The following is a 27,841-nucleotide window of genomic DNA, read 5'->3' as shown; positions in this document are numbered from 1 at the left end:
CTTTCTTCCCAACTTCATGTTCAGTGACATCATCCTATAGAGCTTGAAATCAGTCAAGGTGGGAGTATTTACATCAGGGAAACAGGCAAATGCTACACATCAGGGCTCCCCTCCTGCCCCACCCTGGAGCGGGTTGTTAGACATTTACTAGCTTAACCTTCCTATAGGTCAGGTGTCTCATCCTTCTCTGAAATCCCATGACCTGAGATATTAAGATATTGAGAGATATCTTAACCTGGCCATTGAAACGTATTTCCAGTTTCAAAAACCTGCCTTTAATAAAAATATACCTTTGATATAAATATGCGTATCATCTCCACAAGCAGACAGTAAACTCTTTGAAGGAAAGGACCATGTGTTAGCCTCCCTTAAGGGGTTATGAGAAATGGAAACAGGACCCTACCTCAATGGACACTGCCCTGTTCCTGGCACTCACACTGTGGATCTCCTCAATGAACAAGCTCTGCATGGCGGAACCGTTCAGGGGCGTCTGTGGGGACGGAGGAGGCTGTGCCGACGGCAGTGTGGACGGCGCTTCCTTTGTGATGGTGGCGGCCACGTGAAGCCCCGACCCAGCAGGCGCGTGCTGGGCGGGGTTGGGCAGGGCAGGCGAGCGCGGTGCGGGCAGCGGGGAGCTCTGAGCGCGCTGCACCATCATGGCGGCCCCCGGCGTCACTTCCGGTCTCACGTCACCGGGGACCCCGGCGCCCTGGAAGGGCTGGCCGGACGCGGCGGCAACTTCTTCCTGGTTCTTCAGGACCTCCGCGGCCGTGGCCTTTTCCATCGCGACGTACTGTGCGGCCTGGGCTGCGTCTGTGCCTTTCAGGAGCCCGTCGGTGACGTGTCTAGGAGAAACCATGCACAGCAGCATTAACTGTTAAAATGTCGCTTCCATGTTATCATTGTGGTTGACTCACATGCCATGTCATCCCAAAGCCAGGCAAGATGAAAACATTCCAAAACTCGAGGAGCAGCTCAGGGGGGAGGGTTTCCATAGCAACTTCCCAAAGTCCTGGATTGCTTCCTAGTTTTCTCTGCGGCAGCTTTTCCCAGGCCTTTCCATGGTCTCTTTCTCTTTCTGCTAGCCCTGCTGTCCCCAGACGGATGCAATTCCATCCTTGTTTGGATGGTGGTGACATGAGGTGAACAGTGATTCTAACAACACTCTCTGACTCCTCCACCTGATCCTGGCCTGTGTGGCCTTTAAATACACTCACGTCTAACCCAAAAACCTTCCTTAATCCCTCCATACCCTCCTCCTTTCACTGCCAAACATCTGGGGAAGGCAGCCTGTAGTCTAATTCTGTCTGTTTTTTCCTACTTGTATCTCAACCTGTTGTTGTCTGGCTTCCCCACCTGGATTCAACCAAGTCTTTCCACGAGGTCAATAGTGACTCCAAATCTAACAGTGTTTAGTCCTCACCCTCTTCTGTTTTTTGGAGTCATCTGATGCTACTTGTCCATTTCCACCCATGATGCAGTGGAAATGACAGGGCCGTGGGAATCAGACAGACCTGGCTTTGAATTTCTACCATGCTCTGGCTACATGCTGCTAGGAACTTCACCTTTTTGAGCCTCAGATACTTTTCTGTAAAATGTCATGATGAAGATGACACGACAATGACAGTGATGATAATGTCTTCCCAAGTGTAGTGGTTAGGATTAATGTTGTAAAGTTATACATAACACAATGTCAAACATGGTACTTGACCCATAGTGTTTAATTAGTCCCTCATTCTCTTCTTATTAAAATGCTCGCTCTCTCTCTTTACATTCTGATTTGAACAGACATTGTATTCTATGCTCACCTTTCTGTTTCTTTTGCTGTTTACTTTACCTAAGCCAGTCCCTTAAATTCCCAAGAATCTCCAAGGGTCTGTTCTCTCCTTTCCCTATCATTCCACCTTGGCCATGTCTTTGATTTTCAATAATATCCATGAAGGTGACTTCCAATTCTAATTTCTTCCTTCCTTCCCTCCTTCCCTTTTTTCCTTCGTTACCTTCTTCCTTCCCTCCCAGTTAGGCAGGGATCCCTTCTAACACTGCCTCTTGAACTTCACTCCACTATTGTAAGTGCCTAATGGGCAGTTCTGTTTGTATATCCTTCTAATACCTCAAATTCAACATGTACCAAACCACTTCAGCATCTTTCCAAGCCCCTAGGTCTGCTCTGAACTGTGACTGTTTGTCACCTGCTTTATCTTCCCTGCCAGGGCATATGGACACATGCATGTCCTTGGAGGTGTGCATATTTCTACCTTCTTCCTGTGTCTTCCATGTTGCTGAGCATAGTATGTTATACACAAAAGCTACTAAGAAAAAATTAATTATATAAAGGCTTGTGAAGGGCAGCCTGAGGGCAGCTAAAATTCCTTTCGTTTTATTATTATTATTATTATTATTATTATTATTTTTGACTGGTAAGGGGACCGGCAACCCTTGGCATGGTGTGGTCTGCACCACGCTAAGCCAGTGAGTGCACCAGCCATCCCTATATAGGATCTGAACCCATGGCCTCGGTGCTACCAGCTCTGAACTCTCCCAAGTGAGCCACGGGGCCGGCCCTCATTTTTATTTTTAAAGTTACTTAACTGACTTTATGTACCACTCTCACTACTGAGTATTTATGGGACAAAGAGTCACATAACATTCAAAACACAATCCTATCTTGTTTTAGAAGCTGTATTCCCTGGAGATAAGACAAACACTGAGCTTCATCACTCTGTGATGGCTGCAAAAACATCTTTTAGTTGTTTTTCAGGGGAGAGAGGGGAGAATGGGGTAGTGTTACCTGCCAGCCCAATATCTATTTTCACTTAATAAGGGTGGTTTCTTTTAGGCTTTGTGGATGGATTACCACATACAGGTAAGAGCTTAATGAAGAATACTTTTAACAGATTTTTATCCTACTAGAAGAAACAGTTCATTTTAGCAATTTAAAATGAGTGAATCTATGAGAAAATTTAATACAAGTTCTTCCTGTACATAGTCATATATGGACTCTGCAAGAGGAGACATCTTTTGTTTTGATTCAGAATTCCTTGGTTATCCTGAAACTTAAGCAGGTGACTCTGCAGCTGCTTTGGAGTGTTATTATCTCAAAAGGGACTTTTTCTTGAGGCTGTTTATTACTAGATAAATCTAACCTGCTCCTTATGGTTAAAAATTCATCTTAAAGTTAACTGCACTCTCAATATATTTCTTTTATAAATCTGGTCAAATGATTACAGTTAGTGATTAAAATTCTCATCTAGGTAAGAAATCAACAGAGTAACCATTATTCTTTCAGAAGGAGAGAAGAAATCTAGTTTAATTAGAGGGGGAGGAAGAGGGGGATGGGGCGAGATTGGACAAGGGGCATAAAGAATAATTACGATTTGTTTCAATATATATGCTAGTAATATTGATTTGATCAACATATCTCAATGTTGAACCCCCAAAATGTGTATAATCAATTTTGATTCAATAAAAAAAATAAAGGAAGTTTTTTATATGTTACTTCTCTTGTGATCTACTCTCAAATCTGGTCTAAGATCTGAAGGGTAACTTTTCTGCAATTTCCTAGTCCTATTAAAAAGCTGAAAAGTCAGGGAGTGCCACTGTTGGGAAATGATTTATTTTTGGTCACTGTTTAGTGTTTATTTTCCATGTGAAGGAATAAGTTTTATAAGGGCAGAGGTTCCTTTTGTCTTCTTTGTTACTGCATTTGTAGTATTCAGCACCAGGGCTGGCACACAGAGAATGTCTAAATAATACTGTCTGCCTGGTTGTGAGATAAGGACCAACAACACTGGAGTCAAACTATTGGTTCATATACCAGCCCCACCTCCTACTTGCAGCCAATATTCCCAAACCTCGGATTCTACCTATAAAGTGGGAATAACAGAGCCTGCCCGATAGTGTTTTTAATCAGGACCAAATGAGCTACTACATGTCAAGGGCCTAGTTCAGTGCCTCATACACATAAAGTGCTGGTAGGTGTAAGTTATTGTTACTATTATGTTGAGAAGAAAGAGATCTAATTGTAACTAAAAACAGAGCATACAATAGCATCCCATGCTAGTATTTCTCAACATAATAATAACAATAACCTAAATCTATAAGTACTTTCAACATATCAGGCACTAGGAAAAATAAGTTCTAGCACAGAGTAGTGCTAGGTATCTATAATTAACAATAATTTATTATATGTTTTCAAATGGCTAGAAGAGAGGAGAGCAAATACTCTCATCACAAAGAAATGATAAATTTTGTGGTGATCTGAATATGCTAATTACCGTGATCTGGTCATCACACATTGTATACACATATTAAAATACAACTCTGTACCCCATAAATACGTACAGTCAATATATGTCAATTAAAAAGTAAATTAATTTCAAAAAAAGGGGCTACTGGCAACACAAATCCTGCATACATATATGTCAGCACATTTTTAGTGGGTGTAGAGTTCTGCAATTTTCTTTTCAATGAAAGTCATGGATGAGTCAGGGATTTCTTTGTCTTTCCTCCACTGTCTTTGATGAGCAGATTCACCCTCAATAAGGGCGACCATCCCGTGCCACTCAACGGGGTTTGTTTCTGTTTTCTAGGTGGGATAATCTCTCAGACATTGTTTCAGTAGGTTATTTAAAAAAGACTTAATTTATTTCTACTCCATTTCTCCTAACTGAGGTCATCTATGCCCCTGAAGTGAAGTGATCCATTCTTCAACTTCAAAATGTTATTTTAAAAAAATCCACCTTCAAATAATTTTTTAAAAATGTTTACTGTGTCTGCTAATTTTAAACCCTAGGCTGGGCGGGACGCAGCAAGCCTATGCTGAGGAATTAGAACCTCAAGCCACATTGCAAGAAAAGTTCAAGGGTGGGACTGGGTCGTGGCTTCCTCTTAGGACATTGACAATAGCACCTAAGTCATGAGACAGGCCCAGGGAGCTGGGAGGAAGCTGAGTCCAAAACCTCCACCCCAAGCCTTCCCAGCCCCCCCTCCCCCACCGCAGGCCACCCCCGAGGGTCCTGGCGGGTGCCCGGTCACCTCCGCAACATGGTCAGGACGTCGGTCATGCTCCGCACGCGCTTCAGCAGGCTGTCCAGCTTGTGCGGCTCCTCCTTCAGAAACCGCACGGCCTCCACCTCTATGCGCAGGATGGCTCGCATCTTGTTTTGTAAGGTTGGAAACTCCCCTGCAGACCCAAACCAGCAAGGTGAATTGGAGGAGAAAAGGCCAGAACCACCACCTCCATCCCGCAACCCAACACTGGGTGGGGTTGACAATCGGGCGTTCACAAGCCACAGTGCACTTCCCACATCTTCAGGAGGCAGTGGGTTAAGAGCACAGAAGAGTGTAGAACAAAGTGATCTTCGGCAAGGTCAAAGCTCCTCTAGGTCCATTTCCTGTCTCTAGATTTGGGTTAAGGCCACTGACCCTGGGGTTGTTTTTGATGAGTTTGGCATAGGCGTCCTGGCACACCGTAAGAGCCCAGTGAATAGAAAGTGTTGTTAGTATCAGTTAACTCTAAATCTCACTGCACCTGCTCAAATAGAAGCTCCAAGAAGACAGGACTTTCGCTTACTTTGTTCAGTGATGTGTCCCAAGGCGCAGAGCAGTGCCTGGCAAATGCAGGCGTTTGGCAAATACCTGCGGCATACAGGACTGAATCCTCCACTATATACAGGTTTTTACACACCCCAGGAAACACACTTCGGACATCTCCCCTTACGCAGAAAGCTTACCTTTCAGGGTAGCTACAGCTTCTCCCACTTGTCGCAGGAGGAAAGCCCCATCTTCCACATCTTTCAGAGTAACCATTCGGCCTGCTGAGGTTGAGTCTTTCTTCAAGTCTTCGACAAAATCTTCCAACTCACTGTGGGGAGCAAGCAGACCCGTAGAGGGAGTGAAACACTGAGGTCCTCAAAAGGACAGTGCAGGAGCAAAGTGCCTGAGTGAGCCTCGCATTTTGCATCATGTCCCAGCTCCTCCCTGCCTTTCACTTAGACGGTGAGAGTGCATCTGAGAACAGTGGCTTGGTTTGGTTTGGAACATTCTGCAGAGGCGTGAGGCAGGTATGAGGAAGTTTTCTTGGGGCCTGTTTGTGGGGAGGCCCAGGTTGGCCAGAGGGAAGATTGTGCCTGGCGGAGAGAGGACACACTATTCACTCCCAGGGGTGCTGAAGCCAGCTAAGTGAGGGGTTTGTGCACTTTGTGACATGAGACAGAGAGAGAGAGAAAGAGAGAGAGCGACCTGTGGTAGAGCAAGATGAGAAGCCTGGATTGGTTTACATCAGGCTTCTCAACACTGGCATTTGACATTTTGGGCCAAATTATTTTTTTGGTGAGGCCGGGTATTGGGAAAATATAGAAAAATGGCCAGGGCCCCTCAGACGTTCAGAATTTTGGCGAGCACCTAATGTAAATATTCAAGTGCGCACCGGTGTTCCTTGTTTATCGTCTGATGTAGATGCACGTGGGCGCCCAGGTGTTTTGGGGTATGGACTTAAGTATAAAGGACTAAGGGTTCTGATACACGGCACTTTTTTGGGACGCTCTGGGAAGCCGCTAGAGCAGCTGCTCCTAGCTCTGAATAAAGCCTATTATTTCTTCACCCACGGCTTCCAGGACCTTCTCCTATTACCCAGCTCATAGACCTGCGTGTGGAGGGTTTGTGACCCAGTTTGGACAACGGGCGCGAGGGGTCTGTGAGCCCTAGCCCTAGCTTTACAGGGGGGAGTGCCCTGTACATTATAGGATATTTAGCAGCACCCCTGGTCTTTACCAACTAGATGCCATTGGCAATGCCCTCCCTCCCCCACCAAACTGTAACAAACTAGAATTACTCCAGACATTGTCAAATGTCCCTGGGGGAAGGGGAACAAAATTGCTCCTGACTGAGAACCTCTGGCTTGTACTGACTGTCCCATCAATAAGATTTGACTCTTTCCTCTCCAAGCTACAAAGAAAGAAATGATTACAGATCTGATTTCTGGGGTGTGTGTACAGTGGGGGGGTGGGGGTAGAAGAGATGCCAGCTCCCACAGAGCTGAATGTTGTTAAAACGACAACATCCTGCCTCTGGGCACATCACTCACCTCATCCTAAACACATTTGCATCATTTCAGTTTCCTGCAAATCCAACCAGAGAAAACCTCTCTTAAGGATTATTGGGTAAAAGAACTTTGGGAGAGAAGAACCACTAGGTGGCAGTACACTCCAGCGATTCTGGCTGCTGGAGCCCTGAGTGTGGAGCAGACAGTGGGAAGAGAAAAAGGCAGGCACAGTGTCATCTGTCATAAGATGGCCCGGGAAGAGCCTTTCCGCTAGGTGGTCAAGTGGATGGAGCTATGGATCGCGTGGCAGCGCAGGAGGGACTGCGTTATGTGAAGACACCCACAGGTAACTTCTTAAAGTGAACAGACAGGGTGCCGTCCCTCATGATAGCTCCCAACATGATGACTTTACGTGGAAAAGTTCTTTTCCATTGCACACCCCAGCAGAATTGTTTTCCCGTGTTGAGGGGACCCACCGTGCAGTCCTTCCAAGCTTTGATGGAAGAATCAAGATTCACATGTTATCCACTGACAATTGACAAGCCAGTCAGTTTGCAATTAATACTGCAAGGAGCTGTGATCTGACCCAAAGTCAGTCTGCCTAATATTTTATTTTACTCTCTTCTACACAGTCTGCCTCTTGGATTTCATAACACTGCAAGAGACCCCTAAACTTACAGCTTTCCTTTGCTGACCACGAAATATACACAGACATGTACTGACAGTATTGCACACAAAATTGTTATTTCTGTTCATGTTTGTGATATCTATTTTAGATAAAGCATTAATGATAGAATTTTTTAATTCAAAAATTGTAAAAGAGACAATGGAGTTAAAATGAATACTGAAAATAATGTTTTGATATCATAATCAGTATGACTTTTGAAATACCAGCTTTGCTAAACAGAATATCAATGTTCACAGTTTATAGCATTCTATTTGCTTAAGTTGTTTTTCATTATACCTTTGCTAGAAAGAATCATATAGTTTGTTAAGATATATTTCATCTGACTGTTATTAGAAGCCCAACTATTATTTCCATATAGAAAACCAAGAAAGAAAAATTACTGTAACCCAATTTCTCTCTATAGTTTTAAACACAAATTTTGTCTCTCTGCTCTCTGCATCAGCAACTTTGCCTAAATACTCTCCAAGGGAACTCATTTTTTAATGATGAAAGGAGAGGGAGGAGGAGGAGATGGAGTGGTGGAGAGGGAGAGAAAGAGAGAGAAATTACTGTTCACCTGATGTTCTAGGGTTAAGATTTCTGGCTATCCAATCAGTTAACCTACCTGCAACCTTACATAAGGTATAAGAAAAACTTACACTAACACTGTTAAAAGGATCTATATTTTTAAAGACTTTTGAGACCTAGTCTTAGGTGATTATACCTTAGTGCACTTTGCATCTGATTTCTTTTTAAATTTCTATTTCTACTGCTTGGCTCAGGCCTTACTGACTTTTGCCTGGACTGTCACAGTAGCTTCCAGTGTGGTTTCCCAGATGCCAATCTCTTTCCCTCTCAGTCAGTCCTGTCCATGACCACCAGAGGGACCTTTCTGAAACACAGCTCTAACTCTGCTATTTCCTTCATCAAATGACTTCAGTGACTTCCTCCTCCTGCTGGGAAGCAACTCTCAAATATGAAGGTGCTTCTGAATCACACGTGCAGTTTTATAAACCGCAGATTCCTATGCTCCAGCCAGAGTAATTCTGAATGTGGGGTTGGACCCCGGAACAGAAATCCAGGTTTCTGTTACATGATCTTCCAATCTCAGTAAGCACAGGCCAGACCAGCATCAAGCAGTTATGCAAGGCCTGAACAGGGCCTAAGATACAGGAAGGCACCATGCTAATGGGAATGGCACATCCCAAATGTGAGACATCATTAGTACCTTGCACCTAAGTCTCCTGCCTGACTGGACTACCCCCAGTTCTTCAAAGTTGTCCTGCATTTTCCTGGTCCAGAGACTTGTTGGTTCACAGGGTTCCTCTGCCTGGAAAGCTCTCCCTCTCTAACCTCTACTGATGAAATCCCACCTGTCATTAAGGCCATCTCCGTTCAGTACAACAAATCATTTTTGAAAGTACTATGTACATGGTACTGTGCTTAGCCTGTGGGGCTCATGAAGAATAACTTAATTCTGGTTAAGTGTTCCTGATCCCAGGGTCAGGAGCAGTCTCTCCTTTCTGTAGGTTCACCTGACACCTGTACGTAAATCACCTGTTCTCTGCTATACTTGTATTTATATGTTCTGATTTGCTAGACTGAAGTTCCCCAAAGGCCCTGTGCATATCTTATTCAACTTGTCCAAAGCCAACCAGATAAAGTCCTCTTAGGACATGCTTGTTCATTACCCTTCCTATCTCATACCTATGTCAAGCTACTAGCCTCAGGATCTTATTGGGATTAAAGGAGGCTTTTTAGGCTGGAAGCAAGAGTTATCTCAGCTAACCAATACAAACAATTTTAAAGGGAGGAAATTCACTTTTTAAATATAACCTTATTAGAAAACTTACACAAATATTACTAAAAGGAAATATATTTTTAGAGAAATTTTAAAGAAAAATCTTGAGACCTAGTTTGAGATAACTGGGCTGTCACCAAAAACATTTCGGCCAAATAATAGCCTTACCAACTCATGGCAGGTGATTAACTCTGTCTATAAATGTATTAACTCAGTAAAATCTTAGAAGCTATTTTGAGATGTGGATGAACAGTGGCATAATTTAATTTATTAGGAAAATAATAACTCAAATTGATTTTTCTTCTCCAGACTGCTCAGAGGGCCATTCTAATTTTAATCAAACATACTGGCTTGGTATTTAGGGTATAAGCTACAGCTCAAATATGAGATCAGTGACAGGACATAACACTGTCTGTCCTGGGGACTTCTGGCCATTCTGGTCACAAGAATAATTTGCAAGTTGCTCTCTCACAATCCCAGCTGGGAGATCTAAGCTTTCCAGGAAACAAAAGAGTTATCAACTCTAGAGGAACCCAGAAAAATGATTATTCATTACACTAATAGGTGAAATAGTTCTGTGATAAATCTTCGTTGCATAACAAAACATATATTAACATAAAAGATGTGCCTGCCACCGGACAGGGGAGTAATAAAACTCTGCTCATTTCAATAGTAGGACTTGATAGATGCTTTCAGTAAGAACTTTAAATAAAATTCATAACATCCAAGGAAGCATCTTTCACTCTGGATCAGATACGCTTTACATTTAAATTCCTCTTTTGTGATTTTTAACTACAGTTGAATAATAGGAAGATAATTTTAGAGCTGTGTTATTTTGGCCATTAGTTTTAATTTATTGACATTAAATACAGACCTCATTTATTATTTCATTTTGCCATTCACACCTTCTAATTTTATGTGTTGCCAAGCACTTGAAAAAAGCAACTTTTAAACAGATTAGCTCAGTCACCTGAGGATTGCTGAATGATGCTTAAGTGTCCACAGATACCAGAACCAGCAGAATTCTAACTTGTACACAGTCAGTGCTCAATACAGAGAGAGGGGGAGAACAACTGGGAAGGGCCTCTTTGTTGGCAAAGACAACTTTCCTTTTCAGGTTAAACAGCTAAGCATGTGACAAGGTACTGTCACTCACCACAACTTCTTGACGATCTTCTCTTCTTCATGAAGGTATTTCTGCCTCTCCTGCTCCACCAGGGTGCGCTGTCGCTGCACAGGATCCTCCAACCTCTTCAACGTTTCCATCACTTTGCCACTGATTTCCAGCTCAGCCTTCTTCATCATCGCCCTCAGTAACTCCTGGTTCTGCAGCTGTGGAACAAAAGAAATCAACTTCGATGTGGTCTGCCTGCCTGGCAGTCTTTAGAAGTGGCTTTGGAGAAACAGCTGAATCTTTTTTTATTTCAGGGAGAAAGGAACAGGAGCAAAGACTGTATGTAATATTGCTTCTTCAGTCAACATCTGAGTTTTAGCAGCTGGGTGACAACCAGACTTTCATGTCTGTGTCTGCAAAAAATTAGATCCTTTCTATACAAGCACAGTGCACCATGAACAATAGGCATAAACTCTCACGGACATATTTTTCACCAGCTTTGGCGCCAAGTAGATTTTGGATGGAAGCAATACCCTCTCCCTAGCTCACTGCAAGACCTTGAACACACTCCTGGTCTCCGATTCCTTATCTCTAACGATGGGGGATTCACTTTCCCTGGCAGGGCTATTCTGAAGATAAAATTAGATACTGCTTGGTATAGAATAGGTACTCAGCAAATGTTGATTTGACTATGAAATACTTCAGACTATCACTGAAAAGAGAATCTGTGTCCCTCTTACTAATGTGGTTCCATGTACCAAATGCCAAGGAATCACAAAACCTTAAAACTTGTACTTGATGTTGACGGTGGCAATGACCATGATTCCAGGTGAGCCAAGGCTCTTGGCAATTTGCTAATTTCCCTGGGTTTGAGGTAGACTGCCTGTATACAGAAGCCCACAATTTCCATATAGTTTCCAGAACATTCTTGTTTCTCATCATAGACAGTATGGGACCTGGAGTTTGCATTCAGTCTTCACAAGAGTCCAGTCAAACACTTGAGTCCCTGGAGCAAGACAATTTTCTAAGAGCACATCCATCAAGTGAATTCACACAATCAGCCTCAATAATGGTAATTATATTACATCTATGATAAACCTAAAGTTCCCCTGAAATTTCAATTAGCAAATTTCATTGTTTTCTTTGTTTTCTGGTTTCAGGGGCTGTTTTATGACCACCATATATCACCTCACGGGAGTGAGGATGTCTCTGTTGACTGTCCGCTACCTGCGCAAATTGAGGGAATATGCAATCTGACCATGTCACCACCTGCTTGAAACTTCATCATGGCTCCATTTTCTCTGAATAAAGACAAAACATTTCAACAGGGGCCACCAGCACAGCCACCATTAGGTTCCAACATCAACAATGAATGACTGGCCTCCAGAGAGAGACTGCCAGGTTTCTATTTCTATTTTACCACTCAGTAGCTTTGGCATTCTGGGTCTATCCATAAAAAAGGGTAGTGATAGTTCATGGCTCATAGGCTGGTCATGGAGGTTCAATGAGACAATAAAATAAAGTGCTTACAGTAGTGTCTGGCATAGTTCTAGCTCTGAGCACATACCAGCTGCTGTTATCATGGAGCATAAACCTGGGGGTGGAGCCTGTGGTTTTGTCTGGGAGGGAACCAAATAAAAATGTGTCCCTCCAGGGTTACTTTCTCTCTCTGACTCATAATCATGTGCTCAGTCTGCTCTTGCTCATGTCTTTTTACTGTGGTCTTAAAAAAACCACAGTCAGTCAATATATTGCTGCAAGATACCATTTTTGGAGACCATGCACAGAGCACAACTTCTTCCCATGCTCTCTGCAGCTACAGCCTGTCCCCAGGGTGCCAGGCATTCTGGCCACTTTCCACATGGCTAGTCTCCTCTCACTGCACACACCTGGCACTCTCTGCCCCAGCCATACCAACATCCTTTTGGTTCTTGTGACTGGCTGGGATCCTTTCTGCCACAGGGACTTTGCACCTGCTATTCCCACCTCCTGGAATGCTCTTCCCTACACCTGGTGAATTTCTGCTCTGCACAGTATCCAGGACACTGTGCTTCCAGGACACCATGCCTAGCATAAACTCAGTAAATAACTGTTGAATGAATGAACTGAAGGAAGCAATATTGTTGATAGTAACAGAGAACAATGGAGAATCCAAAAATTCTTTTTGAAATGGTTAAAATCTGCAGTGACCCAGGGCTCAAAGATACTTTAGGCTCAGCTCTCATGCCCCGGCTTGCTCTGACTGTGGTGGTTGTGGCAAGTCTACAAGTCAGCACTGCATAGATCAATCAATTTAATACACACAGCAAAACTACCTGCTATCAAAACAGTATGCTCAAATTCAATGCCATGTGTCAAATCCCACAGACCTATTGCCTTTGAAGGGAAGGGAGAATGGGTGGTAACAGGTATGCAAAAGACAAATAAGTAGATCATTAAATGGGTCTGACAGTTACAATGCCAGGGTCCCACTCTCAAGAGATTCTCATTTAATTGGCGTAAGGTGCAGCTTGGGCATTGGGAATTTAAAAAGCTCCTCAGATAATTCTGATCTGCCACCAAAAATGGCATCATGTTTAAGAAAAGGGCTCTTGAACAGATGATGTCACTGTGCCAGGAGCTATGGAGCACAGCTCTTTGCCCCTAACCCTCCTGTCTAAATCCCACAAAGAAACAAACTCAAATAAAGCTGTAGTCTACTTAGCAGAAGATATTAACAACAGTTATCAAGCTAGAAATTACTGCCAGAATATTTAAAATTCTTAACATTGAAATTTGAGAGATGGTAAAAGTACAGCCCTGAGAGGTCAAGTGACTTCTTTAGTGTCATTTGGCAATTCTAGGTCACAGTCAGGATCAGAACCAGGTCTTCTGAATTCAACCCAGAGTTGCTCTTCTGTGCAGGCAGAGAGCATGTCTGTTTTGTTCCCAGCTATAAGCATAGTTTCTGGCACACAGCAAGTCCCTAACATACACTTGCTCTACGAATGAATTTCAATATAACATTTCTGAGAAGGCTATGGATATATTGGAAGAACACAATAGCACGTGATGTCGAAATGCAACTTGACTTACGCCTCTGGGGGGTTGGGCGGGAGGAGGCTCTCCTTGAGTTGTAGGCTTCATTATCCTCCTTCCCAGCAAGAGGGGCTTTGCAGGACCCGGCTGAGGGTACTAAGGAGGGGGTGTTTCCTAGCACATGGGTGGCACGTGGGTGGTGAGGAGTGAATCATGTAGGAATAAACATTGGCCTAGATTCTCTGCCCGTTCTTGCTACTGTCTCCAGGCTGCAGGACTGTCCCTACTCATCCCAGCAGAGTGTGAAAAGAAATGCTGAAGACAGGGTGTGGAACAGCATCTGCCTAAATGCTTCCAGTTAATTAGTTGTCAGCAATTCAATCATTAAGTTGATTTTTGCTTAGCAGGTGATGCCTACATTTTAATCATTTAAAAACATCAACTCCATGGAGGCATAGTTTATACACTGTAAAATATACCCATTTTAAGTTGCACAGTTCAATGAGTTTAGACAAATGAATACACTGATACAATCACCACCGAAACCATTAGATAACATTTTTTATCAACCCCAAAGATCCTTCGTGACACTCTGCAATCAATCCCCACCCCCCAGACCAAGGAAACCATCAGTCTGCTTTCTGTTACTATCGATTAGTTCTTCCTGTCATATAAATAGAATTATACAATATATACTTCTCTGTGTCTGACTTCTTTTGTTCAATATATTGTTTTTGAGATCCAGCCATGGTGTTGTGTTTCTACTGCTGTGTTTCATTCTTTTTATTGCTGAGTGGTATTCCATTGTACAGATACTGTAAAATTTTTATATTTTTATGTATTGACTTGATTCTGGTGATCTGGAAGAATTTACTTATTTCTAGTAGTATATTTTGTAGATTCCTTTTTATATGTACACAACCATGTTATTTGTGAGTAAAGCCAATTATACTTTCGACTTTCCCATCTGTATGCTTCTATTTCTTTGTCTAGCCTTATTTCGTTTGTGAGGATCTTCAGTACAGTGTTAAATAGAAGTGACAATAGGTTTCCCTGGCCTTGTTCCTGATTTTATGGAGAATGTGTTTAGTGTTTTATCACTAACTATGTTTTCTGTAGATTATTCACAGACATCCTTTATCAGGTTAAGGAAGTTTCTTTCTACTCTTAGAGTGATGAAGGGTTTTATCTCTGATGTTGAATTTTGTCACATGCTTTTTCTGCACTTATTGAAATGATATAATTTTTCTCCTTTATTCCATTAATAAGGTTAAATACATTTTTTTTCATATTAAACCAATCTTGTATTCCTAGGGTAAAATCTGAGATAATACATTATCCTTGCTGGATTCAATTACTAATATTTTGTTGAGGTTTTGTTACATCTGTTTTCAAGAGGAATATTGGTCTGTGGTTTTCTTTTCTTACAGTATCTTTGTCTGGTTTTGCTCTTAAGGTAATGCTGGCTTCATAAAATGAGTTGGGAAGTGTCTTCTATTTTCTGAAAGTGTTTTTTTTTTTCTTTCAGTCGTTTAAAAATGTTATTTCATTGTCTCCTCACTTCTCTTTTGTTTCTGATGAGAAGTTGGTGTTAATTCTTATTTCTGTTTCCCTGTATGTAACACTTGGGTCCTTCAAAAAGTTCACGGAAAGATTTATATTATTTTTCATTCTTTTTTTCATGAATTTATTAAAATACCCTTATATGTCTCTTTCCCACCTTTCTGGCTGCTTTTTAAGATTTTTCTGTTTATCCTTGGTTTTTGGCAATTTGACTACAAAGTGCCTAGGGGTTTATTGAGTTGTTTTGGTCTGCAGACTTACAGCTTTCATCAAATTTGTAAAAATTTCAGCCATTATCTTTTCAAATATTTTTCTCATCCTCCTTGACCACTTAATACTGTTCCACGGTCACTAGATTTTTGTTCATTTTCTTCAGTCTTTTGTCACTCTGTACTTCAGGTTGGACAGTTTCTATAGCTATGTTTCCAAGTTGGCTGATATTTTGTTTGGGCAGTGACTAATCTTCTGTTAATGTCCATTCAGATATCATGTTTTTTCAGCTCTTGAAAGCTCCACTTGGGTATGTTTTTATATCTTCCATTTCTTGTCTCATTCATTATGTTCATGTTTTCCTTTAAATCCTCGAGAATAATTATAATAGCTGTTTTGGAGTTCTTGCTGTTGATCTCACTATCCCTGTCATTTCTGGTGGGTTTCTATTGACTGATTTTTCCTAAGGTTATAGGTCACATTTTTCAGCATCATCACATCTAGTAATTTTTGATTGAATGTTGGGCATGAAGTTTTGGATTTTGTTGTTTTCCTTTACAGATTTTGGATGTTCTTGTCAGACAGTTCAGTTCCTGTGGATAAATTCTGTCCTTTAGTAGCTTTTTGTTAAATGTTGTTAGGGTGAATCTAGGAAGCCTTTACTCTAGGGCTAGTTGAGTCCTAAGACTGAGGCATAGCCCTTCTCTGATCTCTACTGAATGCCCAGGTGCTCAGCAGGCCTCCTCAGTCTTGCTTGTCAAAAGATGAACATCTCCCAGGCTGTGTGAGCTGTGGGAATTTTTTTTGCTTACAGACCCCTGTGTGGTGTTTGCTGTGCATAGTGGTCTTTCCCATGCATAGTGGTCTTTCCCGTGCATAGTGGTCTTTCCCGTGCATAGTGGTCTTTCATATGACACATGCTTGGCTTATTATTCCATAACAGACCCACAGACTATGTAGTTCTTTCTTGGCAAAGCATTCTTCTACTTGGTGTTCCATTTCACAAATTCTAGCTGCTTCAGCTCTCTAAACTATCTTCTCTCTTCAACTCAGTAAGATTGTCAGTGAGCTGCTGGAGCCACTCCTTTCTGCATCACAATCTGAAAAGTGCCTCCAGGCAGAAGACTGGGTTAATTTAGGTTTCACCTCCTTTGTCTCCATTTGCTGAAGGATCACAGTCTTGTGTTGTCTGTTGTCCAATGTCTGAAAATAGTTGTTTTGTGCATTTACTTAATTTCCAGTTTTCTTGTTGTGAACAGTGGAAACACAAGTAGAGCTGGAAACATAATTTATTGAAAATGCCAACATTTTTATCAGCATACATATGCTTATAAAGAAATAATGTTCTTGGCCATTAAACTTTTAATTGCACCAAATAAGTTATCCATATCAACTGCTCAAAGAAACTAGGAAACTCAGTCTTGATTTCTCAGGTAAAATCTGAGTATCAGTCTTGCCAAGGGTGAACAGTATAATTGGACTGATTTTGTTGTCTAGCAGTGACACTTCACAGTGGTTATACAACAAATCAGGAAGTTTCATGATGATAGCCAGACACCAGAATGACTCCTGACCACCTAGATAAGTTCCACAGGTTTTAAGGAACAAGACAAAGAATGCCTGGTCACAGCCGTGTGTTATTTGGGTGTTTCATCCCATCTTAGACAAGCTCTTGTTTGAAGATCTGACTAGGGTTTGGTACATTGTATAGCAGCCTAATGCCAACTCCCATTTCACTTTTTATTTCTGCCTGGCAGGGTCTGTTCCACGTGGGCCAAATTCCAGTGTGCTTTTCTCAGGGATACACATTCTCATGACCATTATTTTGGATATCAGAAGATAAATGACAGTCTGGCACATTTCCTTGAGGCACTATCTTAGGAAAAGACACATTAAGAGAAAGGTGCTGAATTATATCATTTCATATACAAGGGCTCTGCTCACTGCTATGTTTCTTTTTTGTATTGATATTTTACCTCATCCATCTCCTGGGAGGTGATAGCAAATTCTCAGTAGTCTTAAAAATGTAACACGAAGTTTGGAATAACCTAATTTTTTATTTAATGGAAAACAGAATAAGGAGATAGGGTCCAAGAAGAAAATTGCGGGAATTAGAAAAGCAGGATGTATCCATTCTCTCTTTAGGCCAAATCTAATCTGGCCTCCACAGAACCTGTAACATCTATTCCAGAAGCTTCTCTGTCCCCTCAGCCCACAGAGAGAGACAGAAGTGCAGTCACTTCTGTGGATATGGGATTACCTTAGTAAAATCCAAGTACTGTGGCATTTTGGGAAAAAGATATTGCTCACCATTTAGAAAAAGTGGGCTTTGTCTAGATCATATCAGGAAGGGTAATGGAGGGCCGGCCCGTGGCTCACTCGGGAGAGTGCGGTGCTGATAACACCAAGGCCACGGGTTCGGATCCCATATAGGGATGGCCGGTTAGCTCACTGGGTGAGCGTGGTGCTGACAGGAAGGGTAATGGACAAAGATAATTCTTTTGAAGAGAACATTTGTTAGGTACAAGACCTTGACAAGACCCTTTTCCAGAGTTGCCAGCTAATTACAAGCCCAACTGTTATCTGGTAATGAGAACACAACAGTATAAAAGTTCCACATAGTTCTCATACCAATTGTAATTAAGCAGAGAACACATCAGATTAGTCACTGGGTGACTGTTTGATGCCAGGGCTTTAAGTCATGGGGTGTATTTTTCCCACTTATAGAGTGGTGGATACTTCTGCTTCACTCTTTGTGATAGGTGACTGCTTTGAATATTTCCAGGAGGCATCTCCACAACTGAGCATTCATAATACCTGAGAAGTTCTTTCCCCGGAACATTCTAGAATCACCAGGGCTTATCCCCAGACCTCACCAATGAAGTCAGTCTCTGGCAGTGGCGCCTGGGTACTGGTATTTTTGTTGAGGGCCTCCGGTGATTCTAATGGGTAGCCAGGATTGAGAACCATGCTTAGACTGCTAATTCATGTGAAATTGAGAATTACAGGAACAGGGTTTGACTGCTTTTCTTGATCTTCCACTTCAGCTCCTTTTGGTTCCCTTGACATTCCTTTTGCCCTTTTGAAATCTACCCACCCCACTGTGTCTGAATCAAATTTCTATTCCTGAGAATAATCCATCAATTCTGAAAATAAAATGCTTAACTAGGCTATGCTTTACAGTCTAGGATTATCCAATGATTTAATTATCTAATTACTGGAGCCGGCTGCCAACCACAAAAGATTTCATTCAGTTTCACTATTTTATAACACAGTTCAAAGAACATTTGAATTTCTAATTCAATTTTTGTTCTTTTGAGACTATTCCAGAGAGTTTCGTATATCTCTAATGATAGCTCCATTGTTGGACTTATAATCACTTTAGGGCTGCATTTCATTTTTGGTGTATAATAATACATATGCTGAAGGAGAACTGGTGCTGAGATGGCTTAATTATTCTAAACTGTTTCTGTCTTAAATAGACACTCCTGCCTGAAAAGACAGGGGTTTGAGGGGGAGGAAAGCTGAATGGGAGAGAGAATACACAAACAGAGGTAGAAACAAAAGCAGCCAGGTTAGGAATCAATGTAATTATCTTTCCTTACGCATCTGCTGTTTAGAACTGCACAAACTTCTCAGCTCAAAAGCACATTTGCTCATTATTCTTTATTCCCAGAAAGCCAGAAAAGTTGAGCTGTTCTGAAAGCAATAAAGGAACTTGGGTGGCTAAGATAGCATTCTTGGACCTTGACCAAGGAACTTCTTTGTTTGAGAAAGCAACCATTCTGCTCTGGGCTGCCACAGTTCAAGGGTTGCAAGGAGTGGCAAGTTGTGGGGGGCCCCTGCAAGCCAGCTGGACTCCCAAATAATGCCAGCCACGAATAGGGTGATGCCACAGACACAAACACCAGAGCCTTGGTATCAAACACCTATAAGATATCCAGGGACAGTGTGGTATTTATGCTAAAGCAATTTCATCACTGCCCCCAAACCAACAAATGCTCATTTTTGAGAGCAGTTAGGTACCCCCACACAAATGGTACATGTATGTTTCATGTGAAGAGAGCACAATTTCCACATGGCCAGCAGATGGTGCTAAAACGCAGGAGCAATGTGAGGTGGGGCTTAACCTCCAAAAACCCTTCCAGAAACCCCAGGTAAGAACCTGGGAGCCCACAGACAGTCTGAAGATGTGTCCTTTGGCCTGCAAAGTACTAAATAATTAAGTTTTAATTAATTTCCAACATTTTAAAATAGAGATATTTCTTATATAACCTATATTTTCAGATTCTCTTGAAATATTGAAACATCTAGAAACACTGGACTCTAATTCTCTCAGGTTAAGAGCTAGCTGGAACTGAGTGGCAACTGTCCTTTAAAGGAGCCAGTTTGCCAATGTCCCTTCTCCATTTCACTTGTAAGTTACTGTCTGGACACTGAAGACATTTGACTTTGTCACCCCTGCAATCACCCCAGCCCAGCCTGTAACACTTCATTTTATTGCAAAGTCTCTTTAAAATTGCAAAGCAGGGAGAAGCTAATGCAAAGAACGCGTAACTTCACAGATGATATAATTCAGAAGAGGATTTAAATGAATTTGCATTGGATGTCCACGGTGTCTGGGACATAGCATGAGAGATAGAGTAGCCTTTGGAGCTCTGAGCAGTGAGTAGCATGATCTGTTCTATCAACCTTCAGGATTCATGCCAGGGCCTCAGGCAGGTTGCTCAAACCAGCTGCCCTTCTGTTTGTTCTCTGAAAGGCAGAGGGCAAAGGGGAATTGCTTTCTTAGACTTAATTAGGTGGTAAAAAAAAAAAAAAAAATGTAGGGCTCATGCCACCAGTGTGCTGAAAGGAGAGGAGAAATGCAGTTTGAAGCCCTTTCCTTATTGGACCTCGCCAACTCAGGAGGTTGTGTCCTGCTGGCTACTGAGGACGCCACACTGGGTGGCTACTCCAGGCTCCTGGTGTGTTTGTCTTTTAGTAACGTTTGGATTATGAACTTCCTGAAGTCAGGAGGATGTCTCCATAGAGTCTAAGCCAGCCTTGTATCCTCAGTGCCCAACCTGCCATCAAAGGCAGGAAGGTGTGAGACTGACACACAGAGCAAACACGTGATCCCCTAAAGAAATGTACAAATACATGCATGTATTAAACAACAAACTGTACCCCAGTACAATGAAGAAAGAAAGAAAGAAAGAAAGAAAGAAAAATGTACAACCCCAGCTCCTTATGATCCAAACCAGGAGACAAATTATTCTGCTTGGTCAGATTTATGGGATTTGTTGACCAAGAATTGTGACATGAAGGGTCAATTTCTCTCCCCTTTGTTTCCCATATAGTTCAGATATTCCTTAACAATGGAAAATGGTAAGAAAATTATGGAATACACTATCTAAATAAAATGCAGATTTTTTTCTTAAAAAAATTATCCGTGGCTTTTTTTCCCTTATGAATTCATCTTCTATTCCAAACTCATAGCTCTGAATACATCACAGCCCCTGGAGCACCTTGTTGCTGGCTCACGAGGAGGAGGAAGGAGCCTGAACATTCTAAGCAGGTCACCTTGACTGGCTGTCAGGACCCCATGGGGCTCCCTTCCTTTCGGCTCTCCTCCGAAAGCAGACTTTGAATCATTTCTTCATGTGTAAAAGCATGCACAGTTTAAACAAGTGGCTATCGGTGGACTACAGTTGCAGCGAAAGGCTCTAGACCAGGATTACAAGTGTGAGAAAGGAAACCACGCCTCTGTGGTCTACTCTGGGGTCTTCAGTTAGCCCCTGGGAAAAGATGGCAAGAACAGCCCAGGGAAGGGGCAGTGAGGTGGGGAAGTGGGAGGAAGTGAACAGGAGGAAGAGAAAGGCGACTTAGGGCAACTGAGGCAGAGGATGCAGGCCTGAGGAACCCCGCCTGTACCTGGAGCTGTCGCATCTGCTGGAGCTGGAGCCTGAGCTCGGCCACACTCCGCCTCATGTCTAGCAGGCTCATGTGGATGGCCGAGGTACCGGCGGGCAGAGGCTGGCTGGATGGCACCGCGGACTCCAGGGCACCCAGGGTCTTCCCGCCAGAAACATGGGGGGTTCCTAGGAGAGAACAGCAGCAAAGTACTTAAGAATGACAGCAGGACAGTCTAAGCACTAAGTTCCACCCCAATATAGGTTACTAACTCTAATAATGCCCATTTTCTTCATTATGAAAAAAAATTATCCATCAGGAAATGTTATCATATGCAGTCCGTAAGAATCACATGCTAGAAGTTTAGTGCCATAGGAAGGTGGGCACGGAGCAGTAACGTACAGCTTGATGCCATATGAAGGAAGCTGTCTACAATGCTCCTATTTACCTATCTACTTTCCAATAAGTTTATCTATAAACTTATGGTTGTTCCCCCCCCCCAAGTAAAAATTACCCTCAGAAGAGCAAGATTTGCCATCTCTGCAACTGTTCAAAAGAATACTCTCCATCTGTGAAGGTACTAAGTAAAAGAATACCCAAGGACATCTCCAATAACAGCAGCACATTGGGATTAACTTCGTGCCTTCCAAGGTCAATTATTCTGAGGGGGATCAAAATCAATTGGAAGTTTTCCTTTAGAATCACTCAAGCGACTTTATCATCATCCCCTACACAGAGGCACAGGCACGGTTGTATGTGCTGGCAAACATGCACACACACACACACACACACACACACACACACACACACGCTGGCAAACATGCACACACACACACACACGCTGGCAAACATGCACACACACACACACACACTTGTACCACACAATATCATTTATACAACAAATGAGATCATCAAGGTATCTCTCCAAAAACTGGGGCCACGCTAGCTAGCCGTCTCCTGTTTGTAATAAGAACTGCTCCACTACTTCCTCAGCTGAATGAAGGCACACCTTCCTTCTCTATCCCTCCCTCACCTTACACATTCTGAAGGCATGTCTTGCATCCATGGAGGAGAGGCTCATGGCTACATACTACCCGAGCGGAATGCCAATAACTGGCTTAAAAATATCTTTCACAACCAAATTTCCTTATGAAATGTAAGCTCAATTTTTAAAATGTCTTCATCTGCAACCTCTTAATTCACTACATCTGGTTTCTAACTTCATCATTCACTGAAATGGCTCTTTATAAGGTGGCCAGTGATCACCTCATGTCAACCCAAGGGATGCTCTCGAGGGCTGAGGTGACTTTGCTTCAATGTGATGCTGAGCTGTGTCAGTCACTTCTTTCCTTTTCAGTCACCTTGAAACTTTCCTCTGGCTCATCTTCTTCCCTCTCTGTTGCCCCATCGGGATCAGTCTCTTTTCTACTTCCTTCCTCAGCAGCCTTTTAAATCCTGGCGTGTTCTGTCCGGGGTCTGCTTCCCTTCTCGCTGCGTGTTTTCTAGGGAGATCACTTCCACCACCGCCACCTGCCAAGGTCTCCCACATCTGTGTCTCCAGCTCCACATACCGATACTCTTATGTCACTACTGGACTTTTCCACAAGCAGGTCAAATTCATCACTTCCACTCATCTTTCCCAAACCCCTTTCTGTCTCTATGGGCCTGATTTTAGCCAGTGACACTATTATGCACTCAATTATTTAAACCAGAAACCTGAGAATCACTCTCGGCATCCATTTCCCCGTGTGTGACCTTGGGCAAGTAACTTAATATCTCTCTCTCTCTCTCTCTCTCTCTCTCTCTCTCTCTGTCTCTGTCTCTCTGTCTCTCTCTCTCTCTCTCTCTCTCTCTCTCTCTCTCTCTCTCTCTCTCTCTCTCTCTCTCTCTCTCTCTCTCTCTCTCTCTCTCTCTCTCTCTCTCGTTTCCTTATCTGTAAAATGTGTGTAAAGGCTTTGTGTGTGGGTTAACAGAATTAACATATGTAAATTGCTTGTCTGGCACAGAGGGAGCCCTCACTGCGTTAGCTGTGACTATGACTTCTCTGAGCAGAGTGCCAGCTTCCCTCTCGTCACCTAGAGTCTCAGCAAGCACAGAAGGCTGGGGGTGAGACCCACAGGCAAGTGCCCTGAAATCTACAAATGGAGCTGGACCTGCAGCATGAGGACGCTGAGTGGCGAACGGGTTTCAACTCAGATTAGATTCACAAGACCTGGGATCTGCTCATCCCAGCCACACAAGGGCAGTCACATTCTGTTCCCCACACACCTGGCCTAGAAAGGACAGTCAACACCATTTGTCCTCAGAACCTCATTTCTTTCGGTGTACTTTGCCCTCAGGTAGTTTATTTTGGTCAGTTATATTTTAATATGAATCTTATTAAGTGTACATTTGACGTGAAGCTAATGTATCCTGTTGTGATAGAAAGAACATAGGTTGGGAGGGTGGCCACACGGGCTGTCGTCCTTACTAGCTGTGTGGCTTTGGATGAGTAACTTAACCTCCCTGACCTTCAGTTTCCTTTTATGTAAAAAATGAATAACAGCATCTTCCTTAAGGGTTACATGTATTAAATGATATAAAGCACAGTAGAAAACACACGGCATGCCTTTGAAATGGGAGGCCCCTTCTGTTCTTATATCCACAGCACACTACATATTCATAAAGTAACCAGGAAGTCTGGGTTTCCCTTTTTCATTTACCCTTGGCCAAATGAGTTCCTTGACTTGTATAGAATTCCATTTGCTTGTCTACAGAGCAGGGATAATATTTCTTGTCTTGTAGCATACTTCCTAGGATTCTGGAAGAATTAATATATTTTGTGCCCTGTACAAGGAAGGCTGCTATGGCAACTAAGCCCCTGTGGACAGTATGTGCCCTGATATGTTAGAATGAGAAGTCGCCACTCAGCAGCGACACGGGGAGCAAGAACACGTGCACGTTGCCGGTGGCTTTGCAAATTGGCTCAGCCCTTCAGAAGAGAAAACTGGCAGCATGTTGCCAGGGCTGCTAAACTGTTTGTCCCTTTGGACTTATTAATTCCATTCTGGGAAATACAGCCAAGGAAATTACACTTGCTCCTTCCCCCACATTCAAAAAAGACATTTACAACATTTTTCGAGACAAAGAAATGAAACAACATCTGTATCTTCAAAAGGACGGGGGTATCTTAACATAAAAGAATGAGGTAAAAATGACAGGCTGTGGACTATGTTGACGTGTGTCTCTTGTTGGACATGTGTTCAGTTTCCTCCTGTGGAACATGGGAATAAAAATTTTACCTATCCCTTGAGCCATAGTCAGGAGATAGTGAGTTAATGCATGAAGAGCACTCAGAAGAGTGGCCTGCACATAGTAAATGTTCACTGAATGTCTCCTCGTATTATAATTCCACAGAGAGTGAAAAGTAATAAAAGGGGAATATAAATGAGCAAGAACGTGTTAGTAAGAACAATTCTATCAGATACTAATCATTTCTGGAACAGAGTCCAGAGGGATGGAAGGCTTTAGTGTCTAGTAGACTCCCCCCTACCCTGCCCATCAAGTTGTTTATCATAAATAAGAAAACAAATGAATGAATAAATACCTACAAAACAAACTGGCAATTGCTGTGAAGATAAGTGTAGCAATTTCCATGAACTTAATTCCCTGGCTTCGGCCAAGGCCACTGATTGATTTCTAAGCAAAAGAACACAGCCCATCAGGATCAGGAATGTGCAGTCCTGCTGGCTTTATAGCAGAACTGGGCTCAGCCAGTGCAGAACCGAGGCCAACAGAAGCCTACACTTGAGTCCCCAATTCTGTCCACTCTACCACGCTGCCCAAAACTAGTAGATGTGGCTTCCCCCAGTTAGGGCTTTCACCCAACTTTCCATCTGCTTCCTGTGTAATTTATATGTGAACGTGTCCCTGCTAACGATTTCTATTTCCAACTCCATGGGAGGGTAGACCTCATCTTCTTGAGAAAGGCCGCCTTGAGATGCAGGATAAGACATTCAGCACGTGGAACTGGATACTTGTAAACGCCACTGGTGACGGAGATGGTGTCCTCTTTTGGGGGAATGCTGGCATTTATAAAGGAGGCTCTGGACCTCCGGTCGCTCCCTATCAGAGCTCTCCCTTCTCATCTATTCCCAGATTGCAGCAGCCCTGACGTCCTTCCTCAGTGTAGAACCTTCCAGTGGCTTCACTTTGAATTCAGAATAACATCTAAACTCCCTCGACCTAGATGGCTCCTCTCCCCCATCACTTCCCTAAGCCCTACCCATCCTTGGGGCCTCAGCTCCTGTCTCTTCCTCAGGGCAATGTCCTCAGTGTGGGATAGCCCTGTCGGTTAAACATTTAACCTGTGCTTCTTGAACTTTTTTTCTTTTTGCGACTGGCTGGTATTTTTTTTTTTTTATCCTGCACTTCTTAACACTCAACACACATAAAACTACTTGTCCCATATCCATCTTTCCCACAGGATTTTAAGTTGTAGGCAGGCAGCTGCCCTGTGTCTGAATAATGCCCACCGTACCTACTATCCTTGCCTAGTACTAGGCACATAAACAGTTTTTGGATGGATGGCCACATAAATAGATAAGTGAATGAATGAATGAAGGCTGAAGGGAGAGGACAATGCTTGCTTTCTCCAACTGATAACTAAACCTGGAATTTCAGCATTAGCAGGAAAGGTATGGGATAGTTCAGGGAGTGATCGGGAAGCCTCTGAAATCACACCAAATACGTGACTTAGGGAAAGGTTAAATACGTCTGAAACCAGCCAGTGCTAATCCAAGGCAGCCTGCAGGCCTCCCAGAGCTCTGAAGAGCTTACTTACCTGCACTATCTGTGTGGTTCCTACTGGCTGTGGTTTTCATCATTTTCTCGCTGAATAAAAGAAAAAGAGAGTCAGCTATACAGTTTCCAAAATGCCTTTTTCTTTTGCCCCTTCCCTTCACTATTCTAAGCATTTAGCAGTGATGGGATTAAGCAATGAAGGTATTTTAGCATCAGCACCACATGTGGCCAGGATGGAAAAGGCTTCCCGGGGTGCACCTGACACTGAGCAGAAAGCAGCTGAGGCACACTTGTGACTTTCACGTGATGGCAGATGTGACACACGCGGGTGGCGGTTGCAGGCACTGCATAGTGAGTGGTCCATGAAGCCACATGCACCAGGAAGCCCGTTTGCCCTTCTTGGGCCAAGGTGTGACCTTCGACCAAGAAATACCAGGAGAAAAAAACAAACAAACCAAAAACCCATGATTCATAGAGATGTGAATATTTTCAGCCTTGAAATGATTACAAGGAAACGGATTTGAATGAATGAATATGAATTATCTTAATGATTAAAGAGAAACAGATTGAATGATTTTTCCATTGGTTTGCTTTCTTCTTTTTACCTAGATGCATCTTTGCTACTACTTGTAATGGGCCCTTTAAAAAGCGCGGACTGAACAAGCCCAGTTAAACTGGCTATCTGCTTCTCCATGGCTTGCATCCTCTCTCTGGAAAACAAGAGAATTGTTTGTTAAAGCTCTACTGACTTTCAGACTGGTTTTTCTAGGTGAATGATCCACCTGAGGGTTATAAAAGGTACCACCTAGCAGGCTGCCAAAGTTCACGCAACCTAGCTCAGGAACGGAGAAAGCCTGCCAATCTCCGGCTTACACCAAGATTCGATGATCAGAGTTCAGTACAAAGCCAGTGATCTTCCTAAAAAGACACGCTCAGACCAGCAGAGGCCTCCCAGAAGACTGAAAAAACATCTCCCTCGGAAATATCTCTGTTTGTGCGTCATGTGTTTTTGAGCCTCTCTGCCCTGCTTTCGTTACTCCACCTTGCACAAAAGCCTCCTCTCTCGCCCCAGTGATGTCTGAGGCCAGGGATTCATTACCTAGTGGCACACACATGTAAGCTGTCCTCTTCAGCTGGGAGGCTGCTGACTGGTTTGGGTGCAAATGATGGAGATGTTTGTTGTGTGTGTAGTAACGACACTGGTTTACAGCCCAAGGGCGACACAAACAAATGTCTCTTATTATGACCGTGGAAAAATATGATTGAAAGCACTGTCTGATTTGGGGGTGGATGATGTTCAATCTAATGTCCTAGGAACTTTAGCCTGGAGGCTTTCGCAAGATCAAGCTAGAAAACAAATATCTCTACAACTTGGTCATCTCAAGACAATGAAAAATTCCCCCAGTTACTAATTATGTACAGACACTGTATGTCTCTCTTGAGAGCCCTCTGATGCTATATCACAATTCATCTGGCATTTGAAATAGGCTTCCAGTTCTGGACCTCAGACAATGAATGTTTCACAGAACTATTACCATTATTTTCAACACATTATAAGGATGACAACAACTGACTGAGTGAAGACGGGCATCACGTACCTTACATAATGTAAATTCAGTTACATGTACTTGATAGTTAAAAACAGCAAAAGAAGGGAGAGAAGATCTTGCTTGCCACTGTACCCTATGAGCAGGTGTCCTAGAGTAAGCTTGAGATAAAAGAAGTGACCTTGCTCTTCATTGTGGG

At 42.8% G+C, this 27,841-nt stretch overlaps 1 protein-coding gene across 11 annotated transcripts in view; it reads right to left on the bottom strand.

Annotated features, from left to right (window-relative positions):
- The window catches only part of KIAA1217 (KIAA1217 ortholog), a 296,465-nt gene that overhangs the window by 17,303 nt on the left and 251,321 nt on the right, over positions 1–27,841 (bottom strand). For 9 of the 11 annotated variants that reach the window (XM_063100372.1, XM_063100371.1, XM_063100374.1 and 6 more), the window contains 6 exons: positions 26,136–26,185; positions 21,335–21,501; positions 10,670–10,845; positions 5,736–5,866; positions 5,038–5,185; positions 404–845 (listed from right to left, as the gene is read on the bottom strand). In XM_063100372.1, coding sequence (XP_062956442.1) covers positions 404–845; positions 5,038–5,185; positions 5,736–5,866; positions 10,670–10,845; positions 21,335–21,501; positions 26,136–26,185 — 1,114 coding nt within the window. The remainder of the gene's footprint in view (positions 1–403; positions 846–5,037; positions 5,186–5,735; positions 5,867–10,669; positions 10,846–21,334; positions 21,502–26,135; positions 26,186–27,841) is intronic. The other 2 variants (XM_063100373.1, XM_063100376.1) reach the window with 1 other exon arrangement.

The sequence above is a fragment of the Cynocephalus volans genome, chromosome 6 (assembly GCF_027409185.1).
Source record: "Cynocephalus volans isolate mCynVol1 chromosome 6, mCynVol1.pri, whole genome shotgun sequence".
Taxonomy (NCBI): Eukaryota; Metazoa; Chordata; class Mammalia; order Dermoptera; family Cynocephalidae; genus Cynocephalus; species Cynocephalus volans.
Note: the sequence above shows the minus strand (reverse complement) of the source record. Positions and strands in the feature narration are given on the sequence as shown.